This window comes from Glandiceps talaboti, chromosome 4 (assembly GCF_964340395.1).
Source record: "Glandiceps talaboti chromosome 4, keGlaTala1.1, whole genome shotgun sequence".
NCBI lineage: Eukaryota > Metazoa > Hemichordata > Enteropneusta > Spengelidae > Glandiceps > Glandiceps talaboti.
Window position 1 is genome coordinate 11,998,340 of NC_135552.1, and position 18,110 is coordinate 12,016,449.

General features: G+C 33.3%; 1 protein-coding gene across 1 annotated transcript in view; it reads right to left on the reverse strand.

Annotated features, from left to right (window-relative positions):
- The window catches only part of LOC144434163 (unconventional myosin-X-like), a 106,921-nt gene that overhangs the window by 16,415 nt on the left and 72,396 nt on the right, over positions 1-18,110 (reverse strand). Inside the window, exons 14-30 of the mRNA XM_078122618.1 lie at positions 16,388-16,480; positions 14,903-15,054; positions 13,061-13,160; positions 12,346-12,426; positions 11,216-11,340; positions 9,208-9,423; positions 8,554-8,608; positions 8,083-8,255; positions 7,091-7,292; positions 6,320-6,360; positions 5,485-5,644; positions 5,104-5,200; positions 4,565-4,641; positions 3,221-3,279; positions 2,733-2,843; positions 2,067-2,165; positions 1,577-1,726 (exon numbers count right to left, since the gene is read on the reverse strand). Of these exons, the coding sequence (XP_077978744.1) occupies positions 1,577-1,726; positions 2,067-2,165; positions 2,733-2,843; positions 3,221-3,279; positions 4,565-4,641; positions 5,104-5,200; positions 5,485-5,644; positions 6,320-6,360; positions 7,091-7,292; positions 8,083-8,255; positions 8,554-8,608; positions 9,208-9,423; positions 11,216-11,340; positions 12,346-12,426; positions 13,061-13,160; positions 14,903-15,054; positions 16,388-16,480 (1,991 nt within the window). The remainder of the gene's footprint in view (positions 1-1,576; positions 1,727-2,066; positions 2,166-2,732; positions 2,844-3,220; positions 3,280-4,564; positions 4,642-5,103; positions 5,201-5,484; positions 5,645-6,319; positions 6,361-7,090; positions 7,293-8,082; positions 8,256-8,553; positions 8,609-9,207; positions 9,424-11,215; positions 11,341-12,345; positions 12,427-13,060; positions 13,161-14,902; positions 15,055-16,387; positions 16,481-18,110) is intronic.

Sequence of the window (18,110 nt, forward strand, 5' to 3'; positions counted from 1 at the left end):
GACAAAGTGAATTACAAAAAGGTGGTTTATTTTATGCTATCATGAAGGATATAGATGATAATACATGACGGATAGCTGAAAAGGCACAAAAAGTCAGTTTATTAGTCTTAAAGTGTAAAAGTATAAAACAAAACGTGATCTCATATTGTTATTTTCTTTCTAGTCTAGATTACATCAACCAACTTTAGTGTGTACCATTAGTATCAGAGTTTAAAAGAGAAATCAAATTTTCAAACTTTGCATGTATAAGTATTTGGTGAGTGCAAATAGTTGTGTGAGAACAATGTTAGCTAGCTGTATGAAATGTTATCATTCCATGGTTTCGGTGGAAAGTCATTTTATGTCTTTGTATATTGATTGGTTTTGGTGGGAGGTCATTTTATGTCTTTATAAATTGATTACTTTCATTATCAAAAACGTACATTTTATGCTAATAAAATCTTTTGTTTCTGATATGTAAAAAAATTCACTTCAATCACAGGATCAAGTAATTACCATCCTGTACAAAAAAAAAATCCCATTGTTTTCTTTCAAACAAGTAATTGCACTGCGTCTCGTTTTCCTGTCTCTTTCCCAAAAAGTCACCAGAAATGATAACAATTATACACAGCAAGTGATTTGCAAGAGAGGACTTGGCAATCTGCCAACAAAATTTACATGTTGCTATTGGTTACCTTGAGGAACGTTTTGCATGCAGCCGATGAAAGCTTGGATGAAATTAAGTGAAATATGTGAGCTGATAAAATTCATACAAAAGAAGCACAAGCAGGATATGTTGCATGAAATGAACATGTAATGTATTTATACATGAAATGGAGGTAGTGGACGAGGATTATTTCCATGACTTGTAAGCTGTAAAAGTTTAAAAACAGATTATAAACAGCAGCTTGTCTGTTATATTTTGTTATCACCAAATTATTTCCTACGTAATATGTTAAAGAGTACCATTTGTTACATCCATGTATCAAAACTGAGGTTTCCCATAAACCTTTGCAGGAAATCCTCAAAATGGCTGAACACATGTTAAGTGTGCAGTAAATGGCTAGTTTACAAGATTTCAAAGTTGAGTATGTTACCAAAGTGCTATAGACTTTATAACCCAAAATCATATGTAAGTTGATAACAGTAATCAATACAAGTATTACAAGTGTACTAAAAGTAGAAATAAGTCTGACTGGACTTTTCCTTTAAGTTGATAGCAATAATCAATACAAGTGTACTAAAGACAGAAATAAGTCTGACTGGACTTTTCCTTTCAGTTGATAGCAGTAATACAAGTGTACTAATGGCAGAAATAAGTCTGACTGGACTTTTCCTTTAAGTTGATAGCAGTAATACAAGTGTACTAAAGGTAGAAATAAGTCTGACTGGACTTTTCCTTTAAGTTGATAGCAGTAATCAATACAAGTGTACTAAAGGCAGAAATAAGTCTGACTGGACTTTTCCTTTAAGTTGATAGCAGTAATACAAGTGTACTGAAGGTAGAAATAGGTCTGACTGGACTTTTCCTTTAAGTTGATAGCAGTAATACAAGTGTACTGAAGGTAGAAATAGGTCTGACTGGACTTTTCCTTACCTTGATGGTAAATTGACAGGTGCAAGGGAGTCAATCAAAGCCACATCCAATGATCCAATAGCATTCTTAGGATTGGCTTGTTCATCTTGAAGTTGTTTCAACTCATCATATTTACATTTCAATACTTTGGTTAGGATGGCATACCATTCACTGTAGATAAATAAATATTTCAGTTATATGACAGAACCCAATTACATGTGAGTGCATGTGTGGCATACTCGAGGGTATTTGCATGAGTGCATGCAGTGTTCTCTGCACCCATACTTTCATGAGCGTAGCGAGTACTAGTGCAAATACCCTTAAGTACCCACACTAGAACTCACATGGCATGGGGTTCTGTTAATTATTACATATGTTTATCTGAAAGGGCAAACCTGAGACTACATGACATTGTGTAATACAGATGAGGCCCTCCACCATCTATGTTTGAATCAAACTTCTTGAAACAGCTGATTTCTAATAAGTTGTGAAGATGTTTTATCCTGTTTACCTGCAGTCATCAGCACTCTCTGCTACCATATGGTACGTTCTACTGTAAGTTACCACATCTACTGCATTCTCTCTATCTGTGCTTGCATCTACAATATCTCTGTGAAATAAAATATTTTGTAATAAGAAGTCAACACCATAGCACAACACGACAAACTAGCTGACATGTGATGTATTGTAATGTCGTCATTAAAGCATCTAGAAATAGTAGATTAAATTCCACTGTTTGGGATTTTTCATGGTGCTATGTTGAAAAAGCAGAGATCAAATGACATCAGACTAGACCAGATGGTACCAGTCTGGACAGGAATGGTCAACACTAGACAGGACAGTAAACAGAAAAGACAGTAATAGGCCAGACAGGAATGGGCCAGATCAAACTGGACTACATCAATATAGATGGCACTGGATGAAACTAACCAGAGCTGGACTAAAGCCAGACTGGACAGGACTGGATCAGACAGGAATGGACAAGATCAGACTGGACAGAACTAGACCAGACAAGATTGAACAGAACTGGACAAAGCTGATAGAACTGGATAAAACCAGACTGGGCCAGATCTGACTGGACAGAACTAGACCAGATAGAACTAGATCTGAAAGAACTAGATGAGACAAGAATGACCCAGACTAGACTTGACTAGTCTTTAGTGTACTAAATACTTACTTGGCAGCTCTGATGTCTATCTTTCCTAATTGTTTAGCGTTTTCTGCATCAGATTCATAATACGTCAACATTGTATCTTTCAAGACAAACCATCTCTTCTTCCAATTACGCCTTCAAATGAAAACACAGAGAAAATTAATTAAACTACTATATTTCTGAACTTACTAGAAAAAAATCCTTTAAAGACACAGCAACTGACAAAATACGTGTAAGAAAGTATGCTGTGATTCAAGTATGAAAAGTTACCAGGACTGTTTCAATACACAATATAAATAATGCATACAATCTAACTGATTATTCAATGAAACAGTTTATCAACCTTTCTTTGATTTCGTCAAAAGCTGTATTTGAAAAATGTCAATATAATTATGAATACCAGAAATAATGTCTATATGAACAGTGCATCTTAGAAATGGTAAATGACCTATTAAAGATATGTACATAATATACATGAATATAACCTATCATATAAAAGATGAAAGTATTACCTTGAAAGAGTTCCTGTACCCCCACCTTTTTTCATCAACCAGCCAGATTTCAAGGCTTCCTGAAATAATAAACAAACACATTAACCTGTCTTTTAACACTGAATGTTTTGGCTCATTTTGTTCATCTTGAAGATTTCTCATTTTCTTACACTTTTGACCTTCAATTTGTACTCTGCAACTGTAGTAATGGCAGGAAGTCATGTCAGCTAGCAGCATGTCTTCAACAATTGCTAGATACATGTACCACAACTTTCACTACCCCAGGAAGTCAACTCAACCACAGCTCTTTAAAATCAACATCCTCTACTCTCCAAGGTCAATGAGTCAACTAATTATGTGTATCTTATTACATTACAATACTTAGAAGTAATTCAATAATAGTTCAAATCAACTATCATCACACGTATTACAACCTCTGACATTAGACCACTGTCAAACGGAACCTGTTTTAAACAGGGAAAGTAAACAACTAAATTGGATTAATAACATTTGGCTCAGCACGTACAAAGTACAGAGACTTATATTACATTTCATCATTTGATAAGAACAGTTCTATGGCCACTTTCCATAATAGTTCACATTCACAAACAAATCTCCAGTTCCCCTGGCACTTCATGTACACATAAAGAGGCATAAAACTGTTCTTATCAAACCATGGTGTGTAATACAAGTCTCTGTACTTCCAACATACTGAGCCAAGTGTTATTAATCCAAGTCAGTTGTTTACTTTCTCTGTTTGTAACAGGTTCCGTTCGTCCATGGTCCGGTGTCGGCAGTTGTATAAAGTGTACTACAATTCTACAACTTGTCATATAATCCCTCAAAACTAAATATTTTGACATTATATTAATTACTTCCTGCTTGCCAACAGAAACAATGGTTAAAATCAAATGGAAAACTCTTCAAGTTGAGTATCTATTGTGACATGCCTATAGAGGAACAGGGTCTTATAACAGTATACCATATTTTGGTTTAATTTGCTGTCATTTTCAACAGAAGAATTAGTGTCACAAGAGGGCACTCAAGATGAGGAAAGGTGAGGACTAAATTCACACAGTAGAACATGAAACATCAACAATTGGTTAAAACAACTCCACGAGTTCATGAAAATTACTTGATCTGGAACAACTTCAGTAGATTTATTTTAGATTGGTTGAGAAGGCCACCAACTTTTGCTTTGAAACATATGAAATTATGATTTTTTAAAAAAAGTAGGCTATAGTACTCTACGATCATGGCCCTCACTTCTGTTTCAATAGCTCTTTCTAAACAGCGCCCCTAGTGACCAAACTATACAATCTTTTGTCTTTCTGCTAACTCAGTAATACTGTATTCAATTTGTACCTGTTTGGCCTTGAACCACATGACTGTATCATCTCTCAGCACAAACCATCTTTTCTTCCAAGTATTCATCAAACCACCTACACAGTACAAACAAATGTGAATTGAGGTGAGTGGCTTTAAAAGGCCAAAGTCAGACAGGGTTATTTTGTGATGCGACAGACTGACAGTCAATTTCATCACATATTGCTTAAAGTGTGTTTCACATACATATTTATATTTTTGATACAACAATACAGATAGATAAGGACAAGTCATATATGGCAACACACATGAGTTCTTTAAACACAGTGTTACCACTACTACACTAGACTTTGAAATATTTGGTATACATTTTAACTCCATGCTTGTAGTTATTAAAGGGCCACGTTTCAGTCCCTGGTCAATGCATGAGTGTCATCTTAACATGGATTACATGAGATGATTCTTTTGTTCTATGTTTTCTATAGCACTGCTGAACAACTGTATTTTATACTTAGATTTTAATATTAATCTGAAGTGGGTCGTTAAAATGACAGGGGATCTAGATATTCTGTGATTACCTTTCATTGTCAGATATCCTTCATAAAATGGTGTTTCTGTCTGTTTTCTAGACGTTTCTTCTTCATCGTCATCAAAGAATGCAACTTCATCCTCAAACTAGAAATTTACAACAACAACAAAAAGAAGATAAGAATGTAACAATTATAATGTTATTAGTCACTGTACATATTAACATCTACGACAAAAAAATGTTCATAACTTGTAAAAGGTTTGGTAACGTTATTCTCCAAAATTTCTACATTTTTTGCTTGGCAAATTAAAAAAGATGAAAGCCAAAGCAGTTGGTGGACATTTCTATAATAATCAAATTGCTGTTCAGAAACTTAGCATCTATGTTTGGTTAAGTGGACAGGTCAAAGGTTACATCCATCTGTACTTACCAATGCTAAGGAATTATCAAAATCATTAATTGCTTGTTGTTCAGCGACTCTTAACTCCTCAAGTCGCCTTTTCTCTTCTTCTTCTTCTCTCCTTCTTTGGTCTTCCAGTCTTTTCCTTTCTTGTTCTTGTCTCTTTCGTTCTTCCTCCGCGGCCCTTTTCCTGAATGATTAGCAAAGCATAGTCTTTACAGTTCACAATGTACACAGAATAGGTCCACATAGTATAAAGGGTATGTGATTTGTGGCTTATAGTAAGTATTACATCTGATGTTGAAATAGTAGTAGTCCAAACAGAACTGCTGATGGCAACAAGTAAATATTTACAAATATAGAAAGTCTACAGTTATATTTACCATATCTATATTACATCAAAACACAAGTTTACTTATAAAAGTTCCAAAGTATTATTGGTATACTCTAAAGTAAAAAGAAACCCCACACAATGCAGAACTGCTGTTAATGTAAGTTCAAAGGTATTGAAACATTGGTGTTGTACTCTGCATTATTCATGTCACAGCACATTATAGAGTGACTGAAACTTTGTCATTGGTACACTTATATCACTAGAGGGCGCTGTTTTAATGACTTACAGAAGCATTGAAAGCCACTGTTTCTGACGTGTTACATCTGATGGTAGCAAATTCTAATTTTGATGTATTTTTTGTTTGAACTCTATTCTTTTACATCTTATAATATAAAGTACCAATATTGACATTAATAGTTGTAACTTCAGTACTTCTCAGGTTCAATGTTTTTACCAAGTATATTGGGGTATAGTGTACTATGATAATGTCTTTCTATATCTTAGTTGATTCAATTGTGAGAAGTGTTTTACCTTGCTGCCTCTTCTTCTCTCTTCTTCTTTTCTTCTTCAGCCTATTCAGAAAAAAAAAGAATGAAACTATCACTCATTTGCATAACTCTGCTAAAATACTTCTACCCCAAACATTTCAGAGTTTTTGCTTTGCACGCTTTCTTTAATAGAATTTGTATGTTTACATGGAATTTCAATTCTAATTCTACTAACAACTTAAATCAAATTTCTTGAAAACACCCCTGTTTATAGGAGAAACTAGTCAGAGATTCAAGTTAGTTTTTGTACTAATTAACTGCTAATACTTCAAAAGGTAAAAACTATAAATTCACATACATGATATGAACAACCCTAAAAAATTTTCAACATTCCATGCGTCTCGACAAACCTACAAATATCACTATACCATGCACATGCCAAGATATTGTATTTGAACATAAAATATGGATTTTATACCCTGGTTGTTCTACGTCACTACAGTCTTGTTATAGAGTCAAAACGTTTCAAATTGCTGATTTTTCATGAATTATGCTTCAGGAGGTCAATATTTTTCTCCAATCAGCTGGAAATTAGTTGTGACCTAAAGTGTTTGTCACAACTCATAGTGCCAAGGCCCCTTAGGTCACTCATATTTTCCTCAGCTGAATGAAGAAAAACATTGGGGAATAATTCTAGATAAAAATAAATAAATAAATTCTAAATAAATGATGATGGTTATAATTACTGATAATAATAAAAATTAAAATTGCATCCTAAACACTTTTTTATGTCAACTCCAAAACTAAAACTAACCTTTCTCCTAGCTTCTTCTTCCTCTAACCGTCTAGCTTCTTCTAACTCTTTGACTCTAACAATGGCTGCCAGTCTTTCTGCTTCTTCCTTACGTCTTTGTTCCTCTTCTTTTTCTTTCTTTATCCTGGCTTCTTCATCTAATTTCCTCTTTAATTCTTCCAGTTCTCTCATTTTCTTCTCCTGTTCAAGTCTCTCCATTTCTCTGTGAAATAAGACATGACAGTGATAAAGTAGTCGAAGGACAGATCCGATATACTATTAAAATGTATGGCATGATACATAAATAAAAAACACAAGAAAAACTATATCTTTTATCTATACTGTCTTCAGTCCAAGTATTTTTCATGGCAGTATTCCATTTTTTTTGTCTTTTCAAAAAATTTAATTTCTGATTTAAAAAAAAATTAAATTTACTTCTATTATTTACTTCTCATCAAAAATGAATTTTCTCTCTCTCTCTCTAATATTTGTAGGTTCAAAGAATTTGCTATATTTTGATGTCATTTTGATGTTATGAATATGTTTGACTACATTACTGTAGTAAGCAACCTGTAGTACATGACCTTGTGTAAATTTAAAGCCCCATGATTCAATCCCACATTCTCACATTAATGTTATCTTATCAGTGGCGTCATAAAGATTACATAGGAGAATTCTATTGTGCTAGACCAACATTTTCTCTATCCCTGCAAGACAACCGTTTTCACACCTACATTTCAATCCCTAATCAAAACTAGCCCTTCAAAAAGAGAAACCAACAATATTAATCCCATCATTTTACAGTTTGATCTTATATCTAATTTAGTAATTCAAACTTTCATTTTAGAATATTTTACACATTCAATACACAATAACTTTTTGTTTATTGAAACTTTCATCTTACAATATTTTACAATTTCAACACAAAATAAATATCTGTTTTAATAGTGTTTATTGAAACTTTCATTTTACACCATTTTACAATTTCAACACAAAATAATCCATTTGTTTACCTTCTTTCCTCTTCTTCTCTTCTCCTCTGTTCTTCTCTTAATCTCTCTTCTTCAATTCTCTTTTCTTCTAGTTTCTGGGCATAGATCTTTTTAGCAATGATAGCTCTACCCAGTGACTGGATTGTAATTATGGCTCTTCTGATGTACAGATATTTCTTCCTGTAAAAATGAGTCTACGAGGAAACAGTGACGAGAATGAGTAAAGTTGGTTATTTGATTGGATTGAAGCACACACTCCACTTTTAAAGTAAATAGACACAATTTGTCAACAGTCAAACCCAACATTTAAATTGATTCCACCCATTTTTCAACAAAAAAAAATTAAAAATTCATTTTAATTCATAACAAAGGAGCAGAAGAAATAAAACAGACACAGAAGAATACCTACACATCAAACTATGTGAAATTCGATCTCTAATTTTTGACATATTTTCCAAGTTATCTCTAAATCTCACATTGTAGTTTTCTTACCTTATATGTCTTCTGTATAGTAAGAATGCATTGGAGAATCTTCTTGTACCTCTTTCTGTAAAAGACAACAAAATGATGATTATTACCGGAATGACAATAGACTGTCTTGTCATTCAGCCCTAATCATGCTTATCTTTACTGTGAAGTGGTATTTGATAGGGTGACATACGATATGTTGTATCTTGACTAATAGAACTTAGCAAGTTAAACTAAAGTAAAGTTGTATAACCCATTCTACAAATCTAGATAGAGACACTTTGGGAGCAAACTATACCTACACTTTCAATACCAACACTGAATAAAATCAGAGAGTTTTACATGTAACTGTTTCAGTTCACTTTTGGAACAAACTATACCTACTTTCAATAGCAACACTGAGTAAAACCAGGGACTTGTGACTGTGAAGTTCTCCTTGCTTCACGCCACAGTAACTTTCTGATGAACTGCTAGGTTTGTTTATTTTCATAAATACATTTTATAACCAAAACACCAGACTAGACCACACACACACACATACATACACACACATACCATTAACAGCTGACCTCATGTTGAAATTTTCAAAAATGAACTCTACTGACCAAATTCCTCCATGACCAACTTTACAGAACTACTTTACACTTAAGTACACAGATACAAATTTATATATCTTACCTGGCAATGTAGGCTTTGATGGAAGCTTGAATCACACTAGCATGTTTGTTCAGGAATATTTCTCTTTCCACTTCCAGCTGGTATTCTAGTTGCTCTCTTAGAAACACTTTGGTCTTTCCAAGTTGCCAGTGTTTCTTACTGTTATCATATTTTGCTAAAATAGATGAGCACTTCTCAGAAATGTCCTCTATTTCACCAGTAATCAACATCTTGTATCTGTAGGAGTAGAAATATGATAACCAAAGCAAATTCACATTTTAATACTTGGATATTAACCTTGGCAATGACAGTGTATCTGACAAGTATGTTTTAAAGTATGTAACAACATAGGAGAGGTGGACACAATGTAGCCTTCTATCTGGTAAGTATGTAACAACCCTGTAACAACTAGCTTGAACACTGTTTACAGCACTGGCACTGCACTGTGGTGATACCTCATTAGTTGGTCATACCTCCCTAGTCCTACTTTTCTCAGCTTGTCTTGATTACATTATCAAAACTGATAATAACAATTTGAAAATATAGCCTTGTTGATGACAGCATGCAGTCCCTTCAACCATGACGACTTCTCAGACTATTACTCATGAGCAAATTATGCAAATATACATGTGGTGCTAGGTGAAAGCAATGTACTGTCATGCACATGTAGTGGACATGTGATAATTTACATGTATTTATATACGACTATAGTAAATTCAACATATGGGTTTTTGAACGAATTTTGGGGTTGGGCTACATTAACCGTTTGAAAATGTAGTCAAGACAAGCAGAGATTACGAGGGCTAATGATGTATCTCGACAGCACCGTAAACAGGCTACAACTAGCTGGATACAATGTAGCCTTTAATACAAGTACGATGTATGCGACATTTGTACAAGCATGAAACAACATAGAACAGCTGGACACAGTGTAGCCCTATCTATCATTTCTACTACAAACATTCACCTATCACAACATCTACATCTACTATAAACAATCAGCATTTGTTTCTCCTCATTCACATGTTGAATGAAAAATGTGCTTTTTGCATCTGACAATTGATTCAGTTTTAATAAACAATTTGTACAAAATAGTTTTGATTCACACACTTTCTTTAGTTTTTTTTTGCCTGTAACATTGTTATTATTTTGTTTTCCCCTTTTCTTGTCTCATGTAAGAAATTATTGACAAATACATTCTTCAAGGGTTTTACAGAATTCTGAGTTGAGTGTCTTAAATCAATAAAAATATATAACTTTGACAAAAACAACTTCTTGAAAAAACCTGAAAAAAGTGTGAAATTAGTCAAAGATTTCAGCCATTTTTGCACTCCTTTATTGCCAAAAATATATTTCTATTTTATATATATTTTATTTATATATATATAAATATACAAAATACTGAATTTTAACTCTCACATTACTGCTTTCAATACAGTCAACAGAGCTCTCATAAGAAACTGTATTTTGATTAGTCCTTGGATTGATATCTTGATTGTATTACTGGTGGTATAAAAATTTAATTTCATGACTCAACACAGAAAACAGAACACAGGAAAAGACCTTTGATTTTTAGTCTGACATTTGATAAAACGTATAGACTATCAGATTTCAACCAGTGAAACATTACACATTACACAATGCACAAGCCAGGTTGAACAAAAAATATGGAATATATACTCTGGTTGTTCTACGGCATGACAACGCACGTCTATGTCATGACAACAAGTGTCTACATCACTGGTTCTGCTGTGTTCAAAATATGAGCCAAAATATTCAAAATTGCCATAATGCTTTTCCCAATTTTTCTCCGATAGTAATGATATAATTTTGTTATTCTCCAATATTTTTCTTCCACTCATCCTAAAAATACTCGTGACTGAAGTGTTGTCACTACGAGTCTAGCGACTTGGATTGACAAAGCTCCTTTACTTAGGTCATGAGTATACCGGTAATTTTCCTTGGCTGAACAAAGAAAAATATTGGGTAATACCATCTAAAAAGTAAAAAGATGTCTGTCTATTTTTACCTTTTGATAAAGTCTTCAAATAATCGTCTGACTGGGTAACCAGCTCTTCTGATAGTGACAGTTTCTAGCATACCAGAATACTTCAACTGATTCATAACAATCTGAGCTTCAAATCTGTCTGGTAGCTGTGTAGGAAATGACACATAATACCAAGATGTCATGAGGAAATTATTCACAACAAGTGAAATTTAATACGTCTGTATTACAGACACCCTACTACCGATATAAATATTATACTTATAACAGAGACAGAAGCAGCAGTTTGATGCTATTCGTTTATACAATTTTTACTCTTTCAACTTTTGGACAGCATTCAGCTTCAATTTTATGCTGTTTTTTTCCAACTTGGAGGATAAATTTTTTGTGTACAAATACCCTCTTTCATAGTAGAAAGAGGATTATCTTAATCTGAAATTTAATCTCTGTAATACTGACATCCTACTACTATAGGATATACCCTTCATACTTGCAGCAGAGACAGGAACAACAGTTTGATGTTACTCATTTTACAACTTTCACATTTTCAACATCTGTACAGAATTCAACTTCAATCTGAACACTGTACTAGGGATATACATACAGTATCATACTTGCAGCAGATTGAGACAGGAATAACAGTTTTATGTTACTCATTTCTGTATTTTTGATTTTTTTTCAACTTCTGTACAAAATTCAACTTCTTCAATCTGACTGCACTCTGGACACTGTACTAAGGATATACCCATCATGCTTTGTAAAAGTCATATTATACATGTAAAACTTGCAAACCACACGTATAGGAGTAGTAGCTAATGCTTTATATATATATATTACTTTATCAACTCCTGTACAATTCAACTTAATCTCTCCAATGGCTTCATCATAATAAAAAATAAAGTCATGTACATGTGTTTTAAACTGGAAGGGAGAATATGAAAGACCCCTAACTTCACGGGGATTATTGTCAAATTTGAATGTATACACTTAAACAACTGCAGTGATTCCTCGTTAAAAATCCATTTGATATTTTACCAGTTCTACAAAATATACTGAATTTGATTTTTTTTTCACAACAACAAAATTTTCATAAGAAAGTAAAAATCATGACAGTTTTATAAAACCTGATGATAATAAATGTCAGAAATTCTTACCTTAGCAGAGTTAGGCTTCACACATCTGACGAAATATGGGTTACAGGAACTCAATGTATTCATCAACGATTTTAAAGAATCCTGTCAAAAAAATAGATATCATGCTAAATACATCTGAAGAAAGTCTGGAAGCTCTCCAGACGTATATTTTGGTTGAGAATCATGTAAGCAGCAAGAGATGGTAAAACAATGAGTAGTTTAAATGGATAGTGTCAGGACAGATATGGAGACATATCCATGGAAACATACAGTGTGGGTTTGTCATTTCACCATCATTCAAGTGAACAATGTTTTGGAGACTGGTACTTTAGAAATTCATTTGATTGATTGATTGATTGATTGATTGATTGATTGATTGATTGATTGATTTACAACTTGATTGATTTATGCAATCAAACTATTTCAGGTACCAATTTCCAATTTTGTGTTTGGAACAAAAGTTTCCTTTGACGCAATACTTTACAATTACAAAGACACATAAATTTTCATATTTTATAATAAGTTGGTCTATATATCTCTGTCTGTGGATAAAGTCTGTGACCTTCACTCATCATCAGAAAATAAATGCTACCTCATTGACATTTTTCCCTTCAAAAAAAATTCTGCTAACTGTTAGCCTGCAATTGGTTCCTACAGACTAAATCTTGCAAATGTTGCAGCTGGTGCATTTCAAAATCTATATTGGTGCATTTCAAAATATAAATTGACTGGATACCTTGAATTGTGAGCTGACTGTAGCTTTCTTTCTCATTGTCTTCGTATCATTAGCTCTTAAAGATGATACAGACTCAAAGAGATCATATATGAAGTCAGACCTGAAACAGAAACAAAAAAATAATGTTAAACCCTTTACTTGACTGTCTTGTTCTATTTTGACACTCAAGCATAAGATGATGCTATTGCAGGTACTACGCCCAATCTGATTAAAATCCGATGTAGTGGACACATTGTGATTTCTTTTTGGTTGTTACGGTTACCGTTGTTTGTTCTTTTGTGAGCGCTCATTACATACATCTGACACAATACCATAGGTTTTCCCAAGCCACATGAGAGCACTGAGGGAATTCACTCAACCAATGAAAACATGTAATGCACCAAAACATGCGGGTACAGTACTTCAGAGCACTTTGTTCGAAAAGAGCTTGACCACAGAGCGCAGACAACGATGTTATTGTTATTGTTTGGTAGTTCTCTTTCTTTCATTTTCAAACGTTGAGTGTATATATTGTAAGATGGATTCTGATTGGCTACTCATAAGTACGAGATTGGGTTCGGGGAAAACCTATGGTATTGTGTCAGATATATGTAATGAGCACTCACAAAAGAACAAATGACAGTAAACGTAATAGCCAAAAATTGCGACATGTACACTACATCGGATTTTAATCAGATTGAACTCCCTCAAGATGGGCACATTCAACTAACACTTCTCAAAGATTAACAGAAAACAATATGAAAATATAACTATAAACCAAATATTGTAAAGTTGGTAAAATTCCATTGGGTATAGGTCATATTTTCAGTTTATTGCAATCTACCTATCACCAGGTTTTCCTATCTGACAATAAATAATTGAGTAATTAACTACAGTAATTGTGCACTCAGCGTATGAAATTACTAATGAATACTTTCTGTTCATGAAAATCAATAATTTGTTATACAGCCATATCACAGATTCTGAACCATAATAAATTGATAATTCTGTCTTAATTGAAATTCAAAGCAACAATTTACAGTCACACTGAGATGTAGATTACATCTCAGTGTGACTGAGATGTAATCTCAGTCACACTGAGTATGTATGTGTATGACCCATTACATACAGTGTGACTGTATGTAATGGGTCATTTATAGAGTAAACAGACTTTCTAATTTGATTCTAGTTTTGTAGAGAAAATTCTCAGTACAAATCTACAATTATAATGAGTATGTGATGATGTAATGTTCCAATTTTGGGAAGATTTGATAATTAGGATAGAAGTGCCCACTGTCAGTCAACTTGACATTTTTGTATACCTTGTCATACTGATTATTTACACATTCTATAACTATTATATCCACTGCATAACTTCTGCTTCAAATAAAATTAATGGTAAATATTGTGTGGTATGGTGTGGTGTGGTGTGGTGTAGTGTGGTGTGGTATGGTATGGTATCTTATCATGTGATATCATATCGTATCATATTGTATTGCATTGTATCGTATCATGTCGCATCGTATCGTATCACATCACATTGTATCGTATCATATTGCATTGTATCACACTGCATCGCACTGCATCATATTGTATTTTATATTGGGTCATAAGTTGTAAGTAACACATATTGCCACAGACAAACTGACAGGAAAAAATATGAAAGACTGCCAAAATGTTAATCAGTTGCTTGGTACTTTTGTATATGAATAACAAGTCTTTTTGGAGACTCAGACCCCATAATTTGTGTAGGCACTTTTGACAAATGTGCAAGTCTGTGTGACCATGAGGTGAATCTAACAAACCACTTTTAATTACAACATAAACTATTTTATTAATCTAATGAAGCAATCATAGACTCACGTGCTGTCTTTGAGTAACATCAACAAATCATCTCGGAATGTATCCCGATTCTTTTCCAGGAATCCAACACTTTCATAGAAGACTTCCCCAGCATAGTGCTTGATACCAAATTTATTGTTGGTAATTCTTGGTTTGATGTAAAATACATTTTCCTACAGAAAAAGGAAAAAAAAAAACCTATGATTTACATATACCATGAAATACATCGTGTACTTTCTGCTCAAACGCATACAACTTGACTTGTGTATGGTAGAATTCAGGAAGTTCTTTTACAAATGAAATACTGCCACCAAGTTACAATATGCTGACAAAAATTTATTTTGTTTATAGTATGTGTTCAAAATTATTGAGATTAAATTCAAAACAAAACAATCTTATACAAAACGAGGAAACAAATTATTTTTCATGTTTTTCTTTTTTTTTGAACTACGCATAATCTGGAATAAAACCACTATTGTACCTTATACAAGTGAAGCTACAAATCAGGCCAAAGTGATATACACTCACAGTGATGGCTCTATGCCAAAGTCATATACACTCACAGTCATGGCTTTATTGTTACACATCTGAGACTCACAACACACACAAATGCAATACCTCTAATGACCTCTAAGTCTTCACTCAATGACATAGCTGGGACTCACACAATACACAAACACAAACATCTCCAATGACAGATGTATTTTTTTAAGATTGATAAAGTGAAAGCAGAATTTTCCCAAGAAAATGACAACCTGAATACATCTCTTACAAATCTCTCTATACAAATGTACATGAATGAAACCCATAGAAATAATGTCAGCTGGAAGTTCAGTACCACACCTTTTAACCTCACATTTCCAGCTACCTTTTGTTATTCCTATGGACTTCACACACATTCAGTATCAGTACATGAGATTTGCAATCAGTCAATTCTCTTCAAAATGGCGATATATATTATTATTGTATGTTATGAAATATTTTCGTTCTTGGGAAAAACAAATCAAGCTGTCACAGTGTATTCATTTCAAGACGTAACCATTATACATGTACATAAAAACAACAACAACAACAACAACAACAACAACAACAACAACAACAACAAAATAATAATAATACCATTCTTATCCCTATATATCTTAGGGACTATTTAATTGACAAGGTTACTGAATTCAAAATACTGACAATCATCCACCCATCAAGTGTATCTATACCACTATAAAGAGTGGAACAGTTTTCATACCAGCTAATATTTCATTGAGGAAATAATTCAAACTGTTAACACTTTTTATCGAGTTGATCACCATGGTAACTATCACCATAGTAACAATCCACATCACTGACAAGAAGGTTTTTACTGTGCGTCTTGAGAAGTCATTATGTACATGTATATATAGTAGTCAATCTCCAGGCGAAATAACTGCAACTACTCTGCTAGATAGAGTATAATGTGTCAACTAAGACTGCACTTAATATTATAAGGTAGAAAATGTCAACCATACTTACGAAATGTGCACGGTGTAACTTAGTCAACATAGACTGATCCGTTCCCTTGGGGAATCGACTTTCTTCATCTATAAGTGCCAAAATACCAAGTTTCTATAGAAACAAAGTGGAAATTGTGGTTATTCCATATTTGTCATTTATTGTAACCATCAATCGTCAGTATTTGGAGCTGTGTATTGAATGGATTTTGTACTGACTTTTGTCAACCATTTCTAGGAATGTAAACTACAATCATCGTCATTATCATTGTTGTCTTGCATTGAATAAACAAAAGAATAAGAAAGCCATGAAATCAACTGATGTACATGGAAATTTACATATACCCATACATTATCTTTAAGTATAGATTTCCCTCTAAGGCCTATCGGTAGGTATGTAGGGATATTCTGTACTTTCCTTAGAAAAAAACATTCATGGGTTGTCAGTGACTGGTACTCATATCAATTTGGGTGTGAAACTGCCATGCACTGGCTTGGTTGGATCAGATAATAACCAAGTCTATATGTAAGCAGGGTATTTAAGTTTGACTCTACTGAACAACACAGGTTTTCTCTGAGTACTGCAGTTAACACTTGAATACTGCACAGTGGCTATACCATGTCATTAAATTTAGTCGGACCAATAAAAAATCATTAATATCATATATGTATTGTGCACAATTCTAAATCACACGTAACTCCTGCATTCAAATGTCACTAAATATATTACACTGACATCTAAACAGATTTAGCAGAGATGAAGCATCTAAATACTGTACACCTACATATATTCGCTACTAGAAAATTTTATGATTTTAGAGTCCTCACCTAGTTCTCAAACTAAGACTAATTTTTACTAATTACCAGACTGGTACATTGTGTTCATGTACAGAAAGCATTTTAGTCACTACTTATTTTTACTAATTACCAGACTGGTACATTGTGTTCACGTACAAGAAGGCAGTTTAGTCACTACTTATATTTGCATCTTTGTTTTCAAGCGAAATAAGTGAAAATAAGTCTTTAGCACAAATTTCCAGGTTTTATATTATGCTACAATAACTACCTGTACCCCCACACACCACAATCCACACATCCTCAACTCCATCTAACATGTATTACTTCTTTTTCTCCAAATCCTTCATTTGCTGAACAAATTTGTCTACATAGGAAAACTACTTTTCTGGATTTTTTTTTATTCAAAATGCCAGCTAACAGAGTAAAATTACACAATCCTTATAGACATTTCAAGACTCTAAATGTTAATTGTAGCTCCAGGTAAATTTGTAACTTTTGACTTTAATAGAAATAATAACAAGGTTAATAGAGTTAATCATTAAGCTTTTAACAATGCCCTTGTTTGATAATGATGCATTCAAATTTACAAAATTCATCATAATTGAGTGAAAAAAACGCTCAGTTGGAATAGTCATAATAGTTTAGTTTAGCTCCAGGTACCTTTTGACTCGGAAATAACAAGAACACAATTTACAAAAACCCAGCTGGAAAAATAGTTAGCTTCTGGTAACTTTTGACTCAGACAGAAGAAACTGCTCTTATGACCTTGTTTGACATTCATTTAAATTTATAAAGTTCATCATAACATGCATAATTGAGTAAAAAACACAGCTGGAATTATTTGATAATCATGCGTTCATATTTATGAAATTGAGTTATGAAATTGGAACATAAACAGCTGGAGTATACATAATTATAATATATATTACAGAAGTATACATTTTTGT